The sequence below is a fragment of the Python bivittatus genome, unplaced genomic scaffold, assembly GCF_059951505.1.
Source record: "Python bivittatus isolate LINGU-HERP-01145 unplaced genomic scaffold, Pbiv_v1 ctg000480_np1212, whole genome shotgun sequence".
In the NCBI taxonomy this organism is placed as follows: domain Eukaryota; kingdom Metazoa; phylum Chordata; class Lepidosauria; order Squamata; family Pythonidae; genus Python; species Python bivittatus.
Window position 1 is genome coordinate 74,340,517 of NW_028277075.1, and position 15,461 is coordinate 74,355,977.

The following is a 15,461-nucleotide window of genomic DNA, read 5'->3' on the forward strand; positions in this document are numbered from 1 at the left end:
AGATGCATCTGGGGGCCACTGGAAATTCACAATCTGAAATTTTCAGATCAGATTCTTAAATGGACATCAATAAAGAGAATTGTATTGCATAAGTCCCAGTGGATGTTCTAATGATGAGGTATTAAGATTCCAACTGCAGGGCCTGGAAATAATTCATTAGCTTGCCTCCCCTGCTTCTCATTCCTGCCTTATTATTTGAAAAGGGGGGGGGGGAGGTATTGGTATTTAAACACCAATACTTTTTTATCCATAGTGAAGCAATGCACAGTCTAAAAGGTGAATCTCAGGATTCTTTGCAATGCCACAAAGGATGCAAAAGCGTCTTAGAACATGTAGCAGAAGTGAGACATTAAAAAATGGCCTTGGGCCATGTTCTGTGGAGCCATAATGGTTTCTTCACCCACTCTGGTTCTGGTGACTACATTTATTCACTGATACCTGCTTCCAATAATGGACCTTAATATACTCAACCAGGTATATTAAGCAATAAATTCACAGAGACAAAGATAGATAGAACTTGATATTTTGAATGTAGCATTCTTCTGGGGGCTAAGGAAGCATGAAAGGAGTTAATGGCATAACCCCAGAACTCTTCTTTGGTGACTACATGCATGACCCATTTTTCACATTCAAGTAAGGTAAAGGCACCACAACTCAATTTTATAAATGCAATTGCATTTCACATTTGTTTCTTTCAGAAGCAGCTAAAGAGAAGTCCAATGACATCTCAGCAACACAATTGGAAGATATAACGTGGGTAATCTTTATGGGGCTCCATTCCCCACAACTTTGTTGAGATTAGATGTGCACTTGGCCTTCCAATCCCCTTAACCTGGCTAATCTTCTGACAATGCTCTAAAATGGGAAGAGTATCAAGACAAGCGTTTTCTATCACTGTATCTTATCTCCTCTTCTAAAGAATTCTGCATTTCCTATTTTGCCTCAGAAGTGGAGAAAAAAACTCACAGTCACATGTATATTGTTCAAAAGGCTATATTGGGAATTGGGGAGAGATCAGTATGGGTATCACATCACTGAGTTGCATATGGGAGTTAGATAAGCTGCATTAAAATATTCCAGAGGCTGGAGGGGTGAGAAAGGAGAACCTTTTGGATGCAAACACTGTACACACACAAATGTTAAAGCACAATTGTTGGGTATATGATTTTGCTTTTATGCACTGATGAAGCAGCATTCATTTTATAAGCAAGAAATAAAATTGCAGGTGTATTTCAGATCGCCCCAGGAAGAAAACCAGAAGACCATGGTGTGATGGGCAAAGCTGGCATTGAAGCAGGACAGAGCTGATTAGTTGTACTTCTACTAGGACCCTGAAAAAATTCAAACCTCCACGATTGACAACTGGCAGCTGCTCTGCTCCTAATGAGAAATACAAAGGCCATCTTGCCTTCCTCTTCCTTTCCTGTGCTCCACAATTCCTTACACGAATCCTTTTCCTTCCTCCCCAAAACAATTGCTCAGTATAGAAATACCCCTTGAATACATGCTGCAGGAAGCATTTCCTACTCCTTTTCCCATCCTGCCCAGCACATGTTGAAGCCAACGCCCATAGTCACACATGCGCATAACTTCCCAGGGCCCCCTGTTCTTCCCTAGGCAGGAACAGGAACACAGCAGGCCTGTCAGGCTCACCGGACAGGGACACAGTACCTGCAATCTCATAACACCTCAAGAAACAAAGGGGGACACTATGCTTCCCCGTTGTTTCACGCTGAGAAAATTATAGCCCATTCTCTAGGCCAGTGTTTCTCATCCTTGGCCACATGCTGGCTGGGGAATTCTAGGAGTTGAAGTCCACTGATCTTCAAGTGGCCAAGGTTGAGAAACACTGCTCTAGGCCAAAACAAAGGGACCGGTTTCACAAGACAAACTCAGGACTGCTTTAAGGCCTATTCATTTTTCAGAAACCTGAGGTAAAAGAGTGCCTGGGCTGCCCTAAGCCACAATTGCCAACTGCTTCCTTACCCTGCTCCTGTGCTTGTGAGCAGCAGGCAGGATAAACAGAAATGCAGCCAGGTTAAGTTTTTACTTCTATATAAGGATACATTTAATTCCTGTGGATCAGGCCATTATTAAAAAACATAAAAGAGGGTCAGTAAAATGAGACATACGATAGAGACAAATAATAAGATTTCTTTTTTAAAAAAAGGAATGCACCTAAACAAGTAATATATGAATAACACAACAATATGGGCATATGTATTATGTAAGCATTCTTACCAGAGAGCCAGGATTGGATGAAAGAATCTGCTGTGCTTATAGAGGAGTGAATCTTGGTTTTCTCCCATGTAATGTGTGCAGTACAAAGGGGTGAAAAATGTTCCTATAACACTCTGACTTGGTGTTGACTTTTATCTACAATCTACATTGCTGGCTGGGGAATTCTGGGAGTTGAAGTCCACACAGCTTAAAGTTGCCAAGGTTGAGAAACACTACCCTAAACAGTCTTGTCCAGTCTTGGTGCCATGCTGGTTGTGGCTATGTTAGTTGTGAATTGTAGGAGCTGAATGTTTAGATTTGGAAAGTGCTCTGGTTGGGGAAGATTGCTAGGTGGAATAAATTCTGATCTATCTTCTGGTCAAAGCTACAGCCAGCTAATTTTAAGAAGGAAACCCCACACAACTCACATTCCTCCCCCTCAGCAGCTATACTCTGCTCAAGCCTTACAAGTGCCTTCCCCTAATGAAAGGGGTTATGAGAGCCAACCCAGTATTAATCACATGGGTTTAAAAAAATGCTTCACACATCCTTAATTCTACAGATTATCACAGTCATATCCCATCAAACTGACATCAAAGGTGTTCCTACCCCAATAGCACAAAAAGCTATTGCACAAATGTGCTGTTCCAATCCAAATGGGTTGGAAAAATCACCACTTTATTTTGGTACAAAAAAAAAAAAAGAACAACTTGCAGTTTAAGTTTAACCTACCTGACACTTCCCAAAGGTTTTTAACTTGTCATCTCCATGTTACTCAGAAAAAAGGATGCTCTGTGCCCTAGCAATTTGGACCTGTTTTTGTGTAATCATTGAGCATTATTGAGTAAACTCTCATTGTCTGGTCATGAATATGGCTGTCTTTTCTACCTGCTAATATCTTTCTTAAAATTGGCCCTATTTGCTTGTGTCTTATTCCTGCAAATAATGGAACAAAGCATTCTGTGGAAAGAAGAGCATCTTTCACCCACCCTGATGCTCCTCCCCTTGCTCATTCTGCAATGAGAAGCCTATAAAGTTGGGCTCTAGAGCTGCCAAAAACAGCCTAGTTTGCTTTGTACCAATGCAGGACAGTGAGACAGCCAATCCTTTTCAGATGGTCTAGCAACACGTGTACAAGAGAGAAAGTCCCATTGTTCTTGGGGGGGTGGGGGATCAAAGGTTAGTTATCTATGCATCAGTCGCTTGGAGCCTGTTCTTTTTAATGGCTCCAAGGTTGATTTATTAACTTCAAGTGCTCAGCAGGCGGAAAGACAGCAGTGTCCTTTCTACTCTGATGCCTGAGCTTTCCTCCCTCTCCAGTTTGCTCCGGGCAGCCCCATCTGCAGAACATACTATCAGTCAGAGTCTGCCTAGTCCCAAGAAAATAACAATCTAATGCCACAGGGAAGAGAACCGAAAATCCACAGAAACTAATTATAATAGCTCCAGATGTCCTTGATTATTCTGATTGGGTCCCATTGCTTTACAGTTTCTTCTCCTGGATTTTTACAACTTTGGGGGGTTAAAGGCTACTTGCAGGGGTAAAAGCTGGCAGCCCCCTGGATCACACCAGAAGCTGTTTAATGAAGGAATATGGCCTGCCTTGTGGACTGCAGGCTACTGCTAGGCTACTTATTTAATTACCGCCCCAAAGAACTGGGTTCCCCAGTGGCTTTATTGATTTAGAACATCTAAAATAGTCTTAAAGAAAATATTGGGGAAAACCTGGTACAGGCCTTTTGTAGGAAAAAGAGGTCTTTGTTGTGTGGAATAAAGAGAGTGATGCTGGTAGCAGCAGGAATTCTTAATTGCATTTAATTGGCCTCTGTCCTAATTTTAGTAGTCATCATTCTATCTCTCCTGCAATAGGAGCACTGGTAGACATGCAGTGTAGAGACGTACATAACATGGGGGGGAAAAGTGCCTTGTTCCACATATGAAACACAATTGCGGCTTGGGAGTTTAGCCAGGAGATTGCAGTCCATCTGACCCGAAACCTGGAACCTCTTGTTCTGGGTTTTAACCAAGACAAATTCTGAGCAGGTCTTGCAAGACAAGTAGGTCAAGGCTCCTTTCTCCCTGTCCTCCTCTGCATGATTTGTGTACCAGTCCTCCAAATGGTTCTCCCACTGTCTTCCTTCCCCTTTCTTGTCTCCTGCAATGGATTTCAAATGCAACAGGCTCCAACCTGCCACATCCACTAGTCCCTCCCCCATCATCCCAGTGCCTTCATTTCACTTCCTTTGCTACACTTCATGTCACGCACAGCATAACCCAACCGGCTCACCTGCTCCTTCTCCCAATCTCCCCAGAGCCTGTATCCGCCTGCCCATCACTGCCAGCTTTGTCTTTTCAGCACCCTTAACATCTAAACCTGAAACACACATTTTGGGTCTGTGCCTGGACCAAACATACATGTTCCATGTCCAGATGAAACATGCAACATGTGTGTTTTGGTCCAGTCATGGACCACCTGAACCTGACTGTTCTAGGCACTGAATGATCTATACACAGAAGGTTTTGCACATCCTTAATACAGAGAAAGTGCTGTACAGTGACCCTGAAAAATAGCATAATGCCATTCATTTATTTCCATTCAACACTAGTGTATTACTCCAATTACCAGTAAACATATTGGAAGTCAGCAGGCACTGCTTGCTAAATTTGCACTATATCACTGTACTCTGTGTCAGCCTTCCAAAATAATGTTTTATTAAACACCTTTCAGTTGTTTCACAACTCTTTAAAAACCTGGCTTTGCTCCAAGGCCTGAGGTTAGGGTGGTTTATGAGCCCCTGCCAGTTCTTTTTGTCAGTTTTTGGTAGTGTTGTGTTTTTTTCTGGACATGCATGTATCTGTTCTCTATTTTATTTTTTCTTGTTTTTGAGATGTAAGCTGCCCAGACTTGTCTGGGAGTCAGGCAGCCTCCAAATAGAATGAATGAACGAATGAACAAATAAAATATTATTCCTAGATATTTAAACTGCTTATACTGTTCTATAGCCGCTGAAAGATTTTGGGCCATTTCCCCAAACTAGACCTGGTTTTGGCATATTTAATTTCTAGTTATTCCTCAGTGCAATAATGTCCTAACTTTTTAAACATTCTTTTCAATACAACTTTTGTTATTCTTCTCTACAGTAGTCCTCGACCATTTGTTTAGCGACTGTTTGAATTTACAAAGGTGCTGAAAGTGACCTACCACCAGTCCTCACACTTACGACAGTTGCAGCATCTCCACAGTCACGTGATCAAGATGTGGGTGCTTGGCAACTGGCATGTATTTATGATGGTTGCAGCGTCCTGGGGTCACGTGATTGCCATTTGCAACCTTCCCAGACAGCTTCGGACAAGCAAAATCAATGGGGACCGTGTGATTCACTTAATGATTGTGTGATTCCCTTAACAACTGCGCCAAAAAATGTTGTAAAATCAGGTGGTCACATGATGCCTCACTTAACAACTGCACCACTTAACAACCAGTTTTCCAGTTCTTATTGTGGTTGTAAGTCGAGGACTACTTGTGCTCAGGCATGGATGTGACTATAATTTATCTTCAAACTTCTCATTAGATATGTGCCTACCCAAAAAATTATACTAGGAGCGCAATTACTGTTGTAATTGTGTTGATTTGGAAACCTGAAGGAGAGGGGAAAATATTTTGTACCATTTCTGGTCTATTTAGCTGGAATCACATTAGCATGTCTTTTTAGGCCACTTGGGCACTGGAAGCTACTTGGCACCCACCTGCACCACAGATGACTAGCTAGTTACCAATGAAATTCTGGCAAGAGATCAGCATAAGGAGTTGCTTTCTATTCAATCAGATAACAGAAATATCCAATCCAAAATTGTAATCAGTGCTCTTGGCAGCAGTTCTCCAAAATCTCAGAAAACCTTTTCGCAGTTAGCTGAAGATATTTTAATTGATGATACCAGGAACTGAAGTATGAGTTTAAATACAAAGCATAGGCACTTCAATATCCTCCCTGACTTTAATCAAAATTCAGCAGAGAATGAATTTCAGTAGAAATTATTTAATAGTCAAGCAAGGGAGAGTGCCGAACAGCTGTGCTGCTGCTTTTGAAAAAGAGCAAAATCTAGGAGAAATGGGTGCTCTAATGCACTCCTGGACCCATTTAGTTCATTCTCTGTGTGTGTTTAATAAACTTAACTGCCTGCTGACTTACATCACAGGATGGGGGGATAGGATAGGAAGAGAGCAGGTTGGGGGTCAAGAGGCTATAACATGCAGGACTAGAGGAGTGGTGGGTCAGCACAGCTTCCCCACTGTTCCTGAACTAATGACTTTTAACTACATTTTCTAATACAATATTTTGTGCTCTGTTCAGTGTTAAGTCAGCTAAGCAATCACACCTGGAGACCATATGCCAATACACTCTTGAGAGAACAGCAGGGTGTATATTATGCTCCTAACAGGCTTGCTGGGAGAAAGAAAGGAAGATATATTCAGACTTCTGTGATGAAAAAATACGTGAGACTCAACAGGTCCAGAGCCTGGCTAGGTCAATGGATTAAAGTAGAGGCAGATCCCAAAGTTCTAAAACTAATAGCCATCATACATGCAGGTAACTGTGAACAATGTTATTGCACAGCATTTCTCCATTGGATTCTTTGGGGAAATTAGTTTTACCTTGGTTTTTCCCAGCTTCCATTCTCTCTGGGTGTTGTCATACATCTGCAGAAAGTTTGCACATGTGGTTCTTGCACTATCTGGGTTGTTCCAATTCTTCAAGAGCATTTTGTATCTGTAATAAACAAACAAAAGCTCTTGATCAGAAACAGGTGTGAAGCAAGATTTCCTCCACATTGGATGCAATTGGCCGCTCTCCTTTTCCAGCTCTCTTTTTGCTTCTGAGCTGTGATAGGGCAAAAGGTCTTTTAACTGAATCCATTAACTTTTCCAAACATCCACAACACAAGAGGCATCTGGGAAGGGGAATGGCAATAATTCTTACTGGTGCAAACACATTACACATATAAAATGAAATTTAACCTGATTGCAGGATAATAAATTCAGTATGTTTTTCAGGGGGTCCAGGGAGGAAAGGATGTTTAATTATTTTCCATCCTCCAATCAAACATAGATATGTAAATGCCTCTGAGCAGGTAAGAAGAGTATAATACTGTGTTAATTGGTTTTATGGAAGAAAAAGAGGTAGCTTGCTCAAACGTATGAGGCAGAAGCAGTTTTCCTAAATTTCACCTTCCACAGAATCCAGACATAGCAAACAAAAAAGTCATATCTGGTTTCTCTACAACCCTCATTCCTAAGAACTGCAGTGTCTCTCTTTTACCTGCAGAGGAAATCTTGACAAAGACGCCGCACGGGAAACCCAGCTCTCCGAACCTTCACTGTCTCTAGCATACCCGAGTATCGCAGCTGTTTCAACACAACATCTGGACTGAAGAGATTTGGAGCCTAAAGAAAAGTCAAGAGTGGAGACCAACCAAGCATGAGAGATAGCAACTTAAGTGATTTGCTTGTATGACAAACATTACTTTGACCTAAGCATTGCAAAAGTCATTCTTGGCATCTCAATCAATTAGTTCTGCATGCACATATATGTACAATGTGCACACAAACACCTACACACAGAGGGGATCAAATAGATTTTAAACAACCACTAAGCTTAAGGAAAAAATTCAGATGCAAGATTTATCTCCAAATGTGTTACAGGAAGGGCATTAAATGGGTATATGAGTTGCAGATAGCAGCAGCCCTTTTAAGAAAAGTCTACTGAGAAACTGGCCCTTTCTTCTGTATCCGTTGTGCTATCCCTGGACACAAACTTCTAGGAATCCAGAATCCCACAGAAAAGGAGAAACACCCTTTCCAGTCAGCAAAGCTTCAGCTTAGCTGCCACTGAAAATCACGGTGAAGCTCCCACCTCCCTTCCCTGTTCAGCTGGCATTCCCCACCTCCAGAAAGTCACCTTTTCCAGGTTTGGTTTGATGCAGCGAATGAACAGTGGGTTGCAAGTGCTGAGCGTAGCCATTAAGGAATGTAAGGAGTCCTGGAAAAGAGCAGTAGATGTCATTCTCAGGACCACATTTACTATCATTCTGAAAGCGCGTTAGACACTTTTACAATTCTGATGTAAAAAAAAAAGGTGAGAGGAAGGAGAAGAAACTACCGAGCATCAGCTGTCACATCATCCGATATTTCCTACAACTGGTGCTCAGCCATGAAAAGCGTGGTGGAATTGGTCTAGAAGCATAACTGCAAGGTACTAGTTGGATAATCGACATTCTCTCAAGGCTGGCATCACTGAACACCTTTTGTGACAGTCTACAGAAGAAGTGGGCAATGCACTGCACTGACTGGCTCATCACGTCTCCTTTCCCAATCCCTTTAAGTGTTGCAGCTTAAAAAAATTAAAAAGTGGGGCCTGAAGCATAGAAGGATGCAGGCCTACAATCTGAATCCTCATCTACATACACCGGCGGTACGTCTCTCTGATTTACTGGATTTAAAGAAAAAAAAAAGCACATCTACTGAAATGTTTCTAAAGGCACTTTCACATGCACATTTGCAGGCCTCCTGCTCCTACCCTGAACTGGGAGCTGACAGTTGGCCTGCGTCTCTGAGTTCCCAACTTCAGAGTGTCTTCACTGTTGCAGCTAGAGACTCTTTCAAAGAGGTCATAGATGAAATCCAACCTGGGTGGAAAGAGGAGTATAAGAGAGAGATGCCACGGAACACTAACTTCTAAAGCAAGAACTCATATGCTGCTGCTTGCACTGCTTTAAACTAGGAAATGGATGCTTCCTCCCTGGGGATAATGTAGGAGTCAAGAAGGCCACTGTGAAGGGCTACAATTTAAGAGCAGATAAGCACCAAGTCCAGCAGAGAGATCTGACCAACCATAGGAGAGTTAACTCTCCAGCGGCCCTGAAGAGGCTCTGGAGGTCCACAGAGTACCCAGCCTACTAAACGGCCACAGTGAGTGCTAGAAACCTGTGCCCCACCACATCTTTGGGGCCACATTACTGAGCAGCCAAGGAGTGACTCTCCCTATGCAATTTTTTTTTTACTCCCTCTCCTTAGCATTAGCAGCTTCACTTAATTCTCCTTCAGTGGAAATGGCTGGAGCTTCTTTACCTGCTATCCTTCAGCATGTTTAAAATGTCATCTCGAAAGGTATCTCTGTTTTTCTCCAGAAAGCCCCTCACATCATAGAGGACCTGTAGGGAACAGTTTCAGATACAAATAACCAAACCTGCCATGCATGGACTTTTTTTTTTTTTTGAGCAGATACACACAAGAAGAAAAATTGCTGAACAATTCATGCAGCTCTCCAAAAGAACATCAGACCAAATGGAGATCTCTCCACTCTCATTCAGCTGTGGCAGCAGAGCCAACACAATGTCATGAACAGAGTGCTGGATTGGGACTCGGGAGACCCAGATTCAAATCCAAACTCAGTCATTAAGCTCACCATGTTGCTTTGAACTACTTCTTGTTTCTTAGTCCAGCCTACTTCACTGAGTTGTTGTAAGGGGAAAACAAAACCGGGGGCAGGTGAGGGAGACAGTGTGGGCCACCATGCTTCCTCAAAGGAAGGGCAGAATAAACATTTACAGATAAATCCGTTCCATAGCCCATCAGCTCTTTGACAAGCTGCTCTGTGCTGACCACAGCCTACTTTCAGGCTGTAATGACCAAAAACTCACCACAGAACCTACACAGTGCATGCAGTTCATATGGCCCAATTAGGCAATACCCAAAGAGCCTCTTCCTCCAGAATAAAAAATCTGTAGCTGTAGCTTGGAGTACTCATTACAGCTACTTTCCCCAACCCGGTGCCATCCAGATGTATTGGACTCTGATTCCCACGATTGCCCAGTCAGCACAGGCGCCAGATCAGGAAGGGCTGCCCAGCTTACGCAGTCTTAAAGCAGGGAGCCTCACTTGCACACTGCTGGGCTGTATGCCACCTTCAGCAGTTAATGAGGATATGAAAGGTATGCATATAAGCCCAAAACATTATCGTGTGTAAGAGCTTCCAAGCCATAGCAACTGTAATGTGCACTCTGGTCCTCAACAAGCCTATTATTTGTTCAAATTAAAGAAACCCGAGACACTCTGGCCCTTTGCCCACTGCAGCCATAAAAATGTCTACTTTGAATTGCAGATTGTGGGCTTAGTCCTAATTGTTCAAAAGCCCTTGAATACTGCCAGCCTCCTCTCAGCTATAGAGCTAAAATGCACCTACTTCTCCGGCATAATGCTGGATCCCGAAATGGAAATCTGTCACTCGGGGCTTCAGGTAATATTGGTTGTTCTGAAACGAAAGTGAGGGAAATATGTTTGCTATCACAGACGCACCTGAAGTAACATTTTCTAACCAAAGACTTCGCAATCCCATAACCTGCAAACAGCAGCACATTGCAGAAATGGTCCAGGGCCACTTGTCTGGGTGCGGCGCGTGCCATTTTACTTGAAGAGATTTCCTCTAGTTACCATGACAATTTAGCCAAAAATAGATTGATGAAGGAAGAAAAATGGCAAAGGTCTCTGTCAGCAGAATTCCAGCACATTCTGAGGAGCCTGGATGGATCCTTCTAGATGAACCTCTGCTTCTCCACAAAGTGTTTCAGCTAACTGCATTCCCACTCTCTCCTGGATTCCTCAGAACATGTTCTTCACAAAGTCCACTCCATGTCTTTTAAGTTTTGTCAAATAAACTAAACAAGGAAGTCTATTCTAGCCTGAATTATTAACCTAATTTTAACTTCCACCCACTGCATCTTAGCTGCTTTTCATTTCTTAGGGTCATTTGCTTAAGGGAGATCTCTGTTTGCTTTATTCTGAAGAGCGCTAATTGTACTTTATCGCCTGAGCAACCTTTTTATCATATGACAGAGCTGGTGTAGGGTTCCAGCCAAGGAAAACAGAAAAGATTAAATGTGAATATCAGGTTCTGCTTGATTTCTCCCTTTGCCCCCTTCTTGAAAAATCCACACAGTTCTGAAGAGGGAGGGAGGTCATATTATATTATATGACCACCAGAAAAACAGCCAAATTGAAAGGGAGGAAGTTTAAAGTATTGAAATCAAGTATATTATATACCTGGAAGGTTTCTCTTCCCATTAATTACAGCATGAGTGGCATTTTCTGAACATTGAGATTATACCCTTTTGAAAACTCTTATCTCCTCCCTGGGAAGTGCTCTGAAGTGGGGCCTGCCTCTTCTTTTTCCTACTGAGACAAGCAAGGGCAGTGAGACTCTGGAGATCCACATGGTAACAGTGGGCAGCCTCTGGGGAGGAGGAGCAGCTCTGGCCCCACCAAGAGAGGTCAAGCGTCCCTCCAGAAGGTGCCCAGCCTGCGAGCCAAAATGGGTTCCTTAGCCTGGCTTTATTTTCCTATTTCTCCTCTGTTCAACAGATACAAGGAATGAAGATGTACAGAACTGGTTCCTGTTCAATATACACAATAATACCTAGGTTATATTGGCACAGTGCACCCTATCTTTGTGGTTAGAGTAAAGAGTAAGCTGCTCAAGAGGACACGCTACTTGCTGATGCCAGTCACAGAGATAATTGTAGTGACTACACTTTTTCCCAGGCCCAATTCAAAATCTGGTTTTGAAGTTTTATAGCTCTGAATGGGTCTGATGTAATTAAAGAAATGCTTCCTCCTAAATGTTTCCCTTTTTTTATTCATCCCATTGGACTGCTTGGCAGATGGATGAGAGAGCTTGGGATGCCTTTCTACTAAACCTTACCTTTCAAGAAACTCTGGTCTGATCCATTTCCTCCCTCCATGTCTGATTTGTTCATATAAAATGCAATATTTAACTCAGCATTTCAATTGTTTATGTTCTTAAAATGGTGGAGCCCAAACTAAACAACTGAAAAATGCACTGGTGTGTATGCATGCCTACTTACCCCATGCTGGTTGTGGAGTTTTTCCAAGAGGGTGCCATCTGTGCCTTTGGGGAATCTACTCTCCTCATTAACTAATGCCAGCAAACCAAGTTTCTGCAGTCAAACCACAAGGAGAAAGGCAGACACTTCATCACAAACAGCACGGTGGGTTGCTAAGCCAAAGAGGAACTAGACTTTTAGAACAGCAAGGCAGATACACTAAAAGGAATTATCCTGGGTACCACAGTCAAATCTTAATCCTAGAAGAGTTTCAAACTGACTAATGCCCACATTCAGGCTTCAGAAGAAAAAGGAAGCCTTGTATTGGCTAAAACCCATACCTTCACGGTTGTATTCCATTTAACCAAGCATTTTCACCAGGCTGGGAGTGAGGAGCAGACATAAGAATATAACAGTCAAAGGTTCAATTGGTTTTTCTTTTTAAAATGATTGTTATAAGATTCTACATAATTTTTAAAAACTAGAGAAACATAAAAGAAAAGGTAGGAAAAGAAAGTAAAAGTGAAGGAAAACAAGAGAGAAAACAAAAAGAAAACAAAAATATCTACAATACAAATACAATACAAATATAAAATACTTTAATGACCAAGTATAAAATATATACAAGGAATTTGTCTTCGGTGACGAACAGCAAGATCAACGGTGCATTTGGATAACAACAGAAAATTAATAAACAGTAACAGTAACACTGCCCAGTAAAATAACTTTTCCAAAAGAAGAAGCCACTGTCCAATACATATCAAATCATATAGTATTTAACAGAGCAATGGCACAAGGGAAAAAACTATTCCGATGTCTAGATGTTTTAACATATGGAGCTCTATAGTGCCGTCCTGAAGGAAGAAGTTGGAACAGATTATATCCAGGATGAGAAGAGTCCTGTAGATATCCTCTCTGCCCTCCTTTTGACCCTTACAGTATATAGTTCTTCTATAGAAGGCAGGCGGGTTGCAATTATCCTTTCTGCAGACTTAACTATCCGTTGGAGTCTGAGTCTGTCCTGTTTGGTTGCAGAATCAAACCAGACAATTATAGAGGAACAGATAACAGACTCAATGATTCCCCTGTAAAACTGTACCAAGAGCTCCTGGGATAATTTAAACTTCCTAAGTTGCCACAGGAAAAACATCCTTTGCTGTGCCTTTTTAATAATGGCTGTAATGTAAAACATCCATTTCAGGTCTTGGGAAAGTATAGAACCCAGGAACTTGAAGGACTCTACCTCTGATACTAGGCTGTTGAATATGGTAAGGGGAGGAGTATTAGAAGGATTAAGTGATTTCCAAACTTCTTTGCAGCAGTTACAAACATAATTGCCCTCTCCATCCTCCCAAATTACATATCATTGTTCCCTTCTCCCCATAACAGACCTTTTTAATCAATAAATCCTGAAATTACCAGTTCATTTTACCATTTTCAGCAAAAAAGTCCATAAAGAGTTTCCAATCTTTTATAAAGATTCAACTGGTTTTTCAGTGTGTAATGCTCATATCACAGAGTGTTCAGACAACCTCATCATTCTTCAGTCATCAACTTGAGTTTTATTTCCTCTTCATTTATGTTTTCTCTTAATGGGAATATTTCACTTCAGCAGACACAGCCAGAACCGAACAGCAAGTCCTAAAAGGTTTCATAGTATTTCCACTTTATAGATTTGAGGACTCGGCTGGCCCTGACATCAGCACCCGAGGCTCTTTTCTTGCTCCAGTCCTCCTCCTAACACTTAGTTGTGAGCAATTGCACAATTGTATGTGTATTCTTTCATTTAATCAACGCTGGAATTCCAAAATGTAAAAATACCAAAGCTTCACTTTGAAACCACTTTCATGCCTTACTTTTCTTTTTCAAAGAAGAAATACTTTTCTATTTGTTTGATAAGAGGTGGGAAATCTTCCTGCAAATGAAAGTTCTTTATCCAAAATATGCCCAAATGATCATTTTAAATCTGAGGAGGAAAAATGAGCAGGTAAAATGTCTGCAAACCTTTTTTTTTACTAATAATTTCCCACCCACTGCTATCTAGAGGCAATCCTTTTGCACGCTCATCTCTCTTAGTAACTCAGGAAACCTGTTACTAAAAGTTTCTTTGCAAAGAACAGCTTCTAAATCTAATTTGGTTTAGGCTTCTCCTCCTCTTCTTCCCTTACCCTTTTCTCTCTCTCTCTCCCCCCTCCCTCCCTCCCTCCTCCCTCCCTCCCTCCCTCCCTCAAGGTAGCAAACATACCTAATACTCCTGCCTCCTATTTTCCTTACCACAACAACCCTGTGAAGTGGGTTGGCTGAGAGAGAGTGACTGGCCCAAAGTCACCCAGCTGGCTTTCTTGCTAAGGGAGACCTAGAACTCTCACTCTCCTGGTTTCTAGGCCAGCACCTTAATTAATACACCAAACTGGTTCTCTTTTTTGGCCTCTGGCATGCCACTCAAGGCCAAGTAAGGCCCCTGCTTGGTAAGGTTGTACACTTATAACTTATGCAATTAGCTGAGATGCCAAATGAGAGCGAGCACACACACGTGAGAGCTTGCTGCTCTCTGCCCTTTTGCAGCAAATATACAAACACAACTTAATAAAACAAGCATTGACATTCCTAATCCTCTTGTTTGAATTTAAATGTTTTATTGTTGTTTTTGTTCCATTTTAAGTTCTGCTGCTTTTTAAAATTGTTCTTACTGTACTTTTGTTAATGTTTTCTTTTAATTTTTATTAGTCCATTTTCAAACAAACGTACATAAAATAAAAACGGACCACAAAGGAAAAAGGGGAAAAAATCAACACAACAAAAACACAGAAAAAGACAAAAAGTCTGTAATTACAAGTATACTTCAAGTTCACCTGATTTTATAAATCTTTAAAAGGGGAAACTAAGCTTTCAATGTTCAGCTAATCTGTCCCAGATGTTTTTCCCAAAGGGAAAAATAACGTGATGTTTTTGAAAATGTAGGGAACACAGCTGATAACCTTCTGATTTTTATTAGCTGCCTGGAACACAGATTCACTTGTAAGGGAGAGGGAAGAAATAAATCATTAAACATTAAAAATGAAAGTGAAAACAGTGTATCCTAGACACTCATGCCTGCAAGACTGTTATATGCTGTGCATATATATAATAGTACTGGAAGAAAAAAGAAAAAAAGTTATGCATCAAGGAAAGCAAGATGTGTTAATAAAATTAAAGCCCCTGGCTATCCCTATGCTTAGTTGCTCCTTCTATTTATTTATTTATTGGCCACCTCCATCATCAAGGTAATGCTAGATGGCTCACGATTATTTTAACTAGGGTTAAAATATAAAATAATAATAAAAGGAATAGAAATAACAAAACAA

At 41.4% G+C, this 15,461-nt stretch overlaps 1 protein-coding gene across 1 annotated transcript in view; it reads right to left on the minus strand.

Annotated features, from left to right (window-relative positions):
* LOC103054264 (unconventional myosin-X-like) overlaps window positions 1-15,461 on the minus strand; it is a 70,224-nt gene that overhangs the window by 32,331 nt on the left and 22,432 nt on the right. Inside the window, exons 13-19 of the mRNA XM_025172350.2 lie at window positions 12,139-12,231; window positions 10,461-10,529; window positions 9,347-9,429; window positions 8,796-8,904; window positions 8,178-8,258; window positions 7,539-7,663; window positions 6,875-6,989 (exon numbers count right to left, since the gene is read on the minus strand). Coding sequence (XP_025028118.2) covers window positions 6,875-6,989; window positions 7,539-7,663; window positions 8,178-8,258; window positions 8,796-8,904; window positions 9,347-9,429; window positions 10,461-10,529; window positions 12,139-12,231 — 675 coding nt within the window. The remainder of the gene's footprint in view (window positions 1-6,874; window positions 6,990-7,538; window positions 7,664-8,177; window positions 8,259-8,795; window positions 8,905-9,346; window positions 9,430-10,460; window positions 10,530-12,138; window positions 12,232-15,461) is intronic.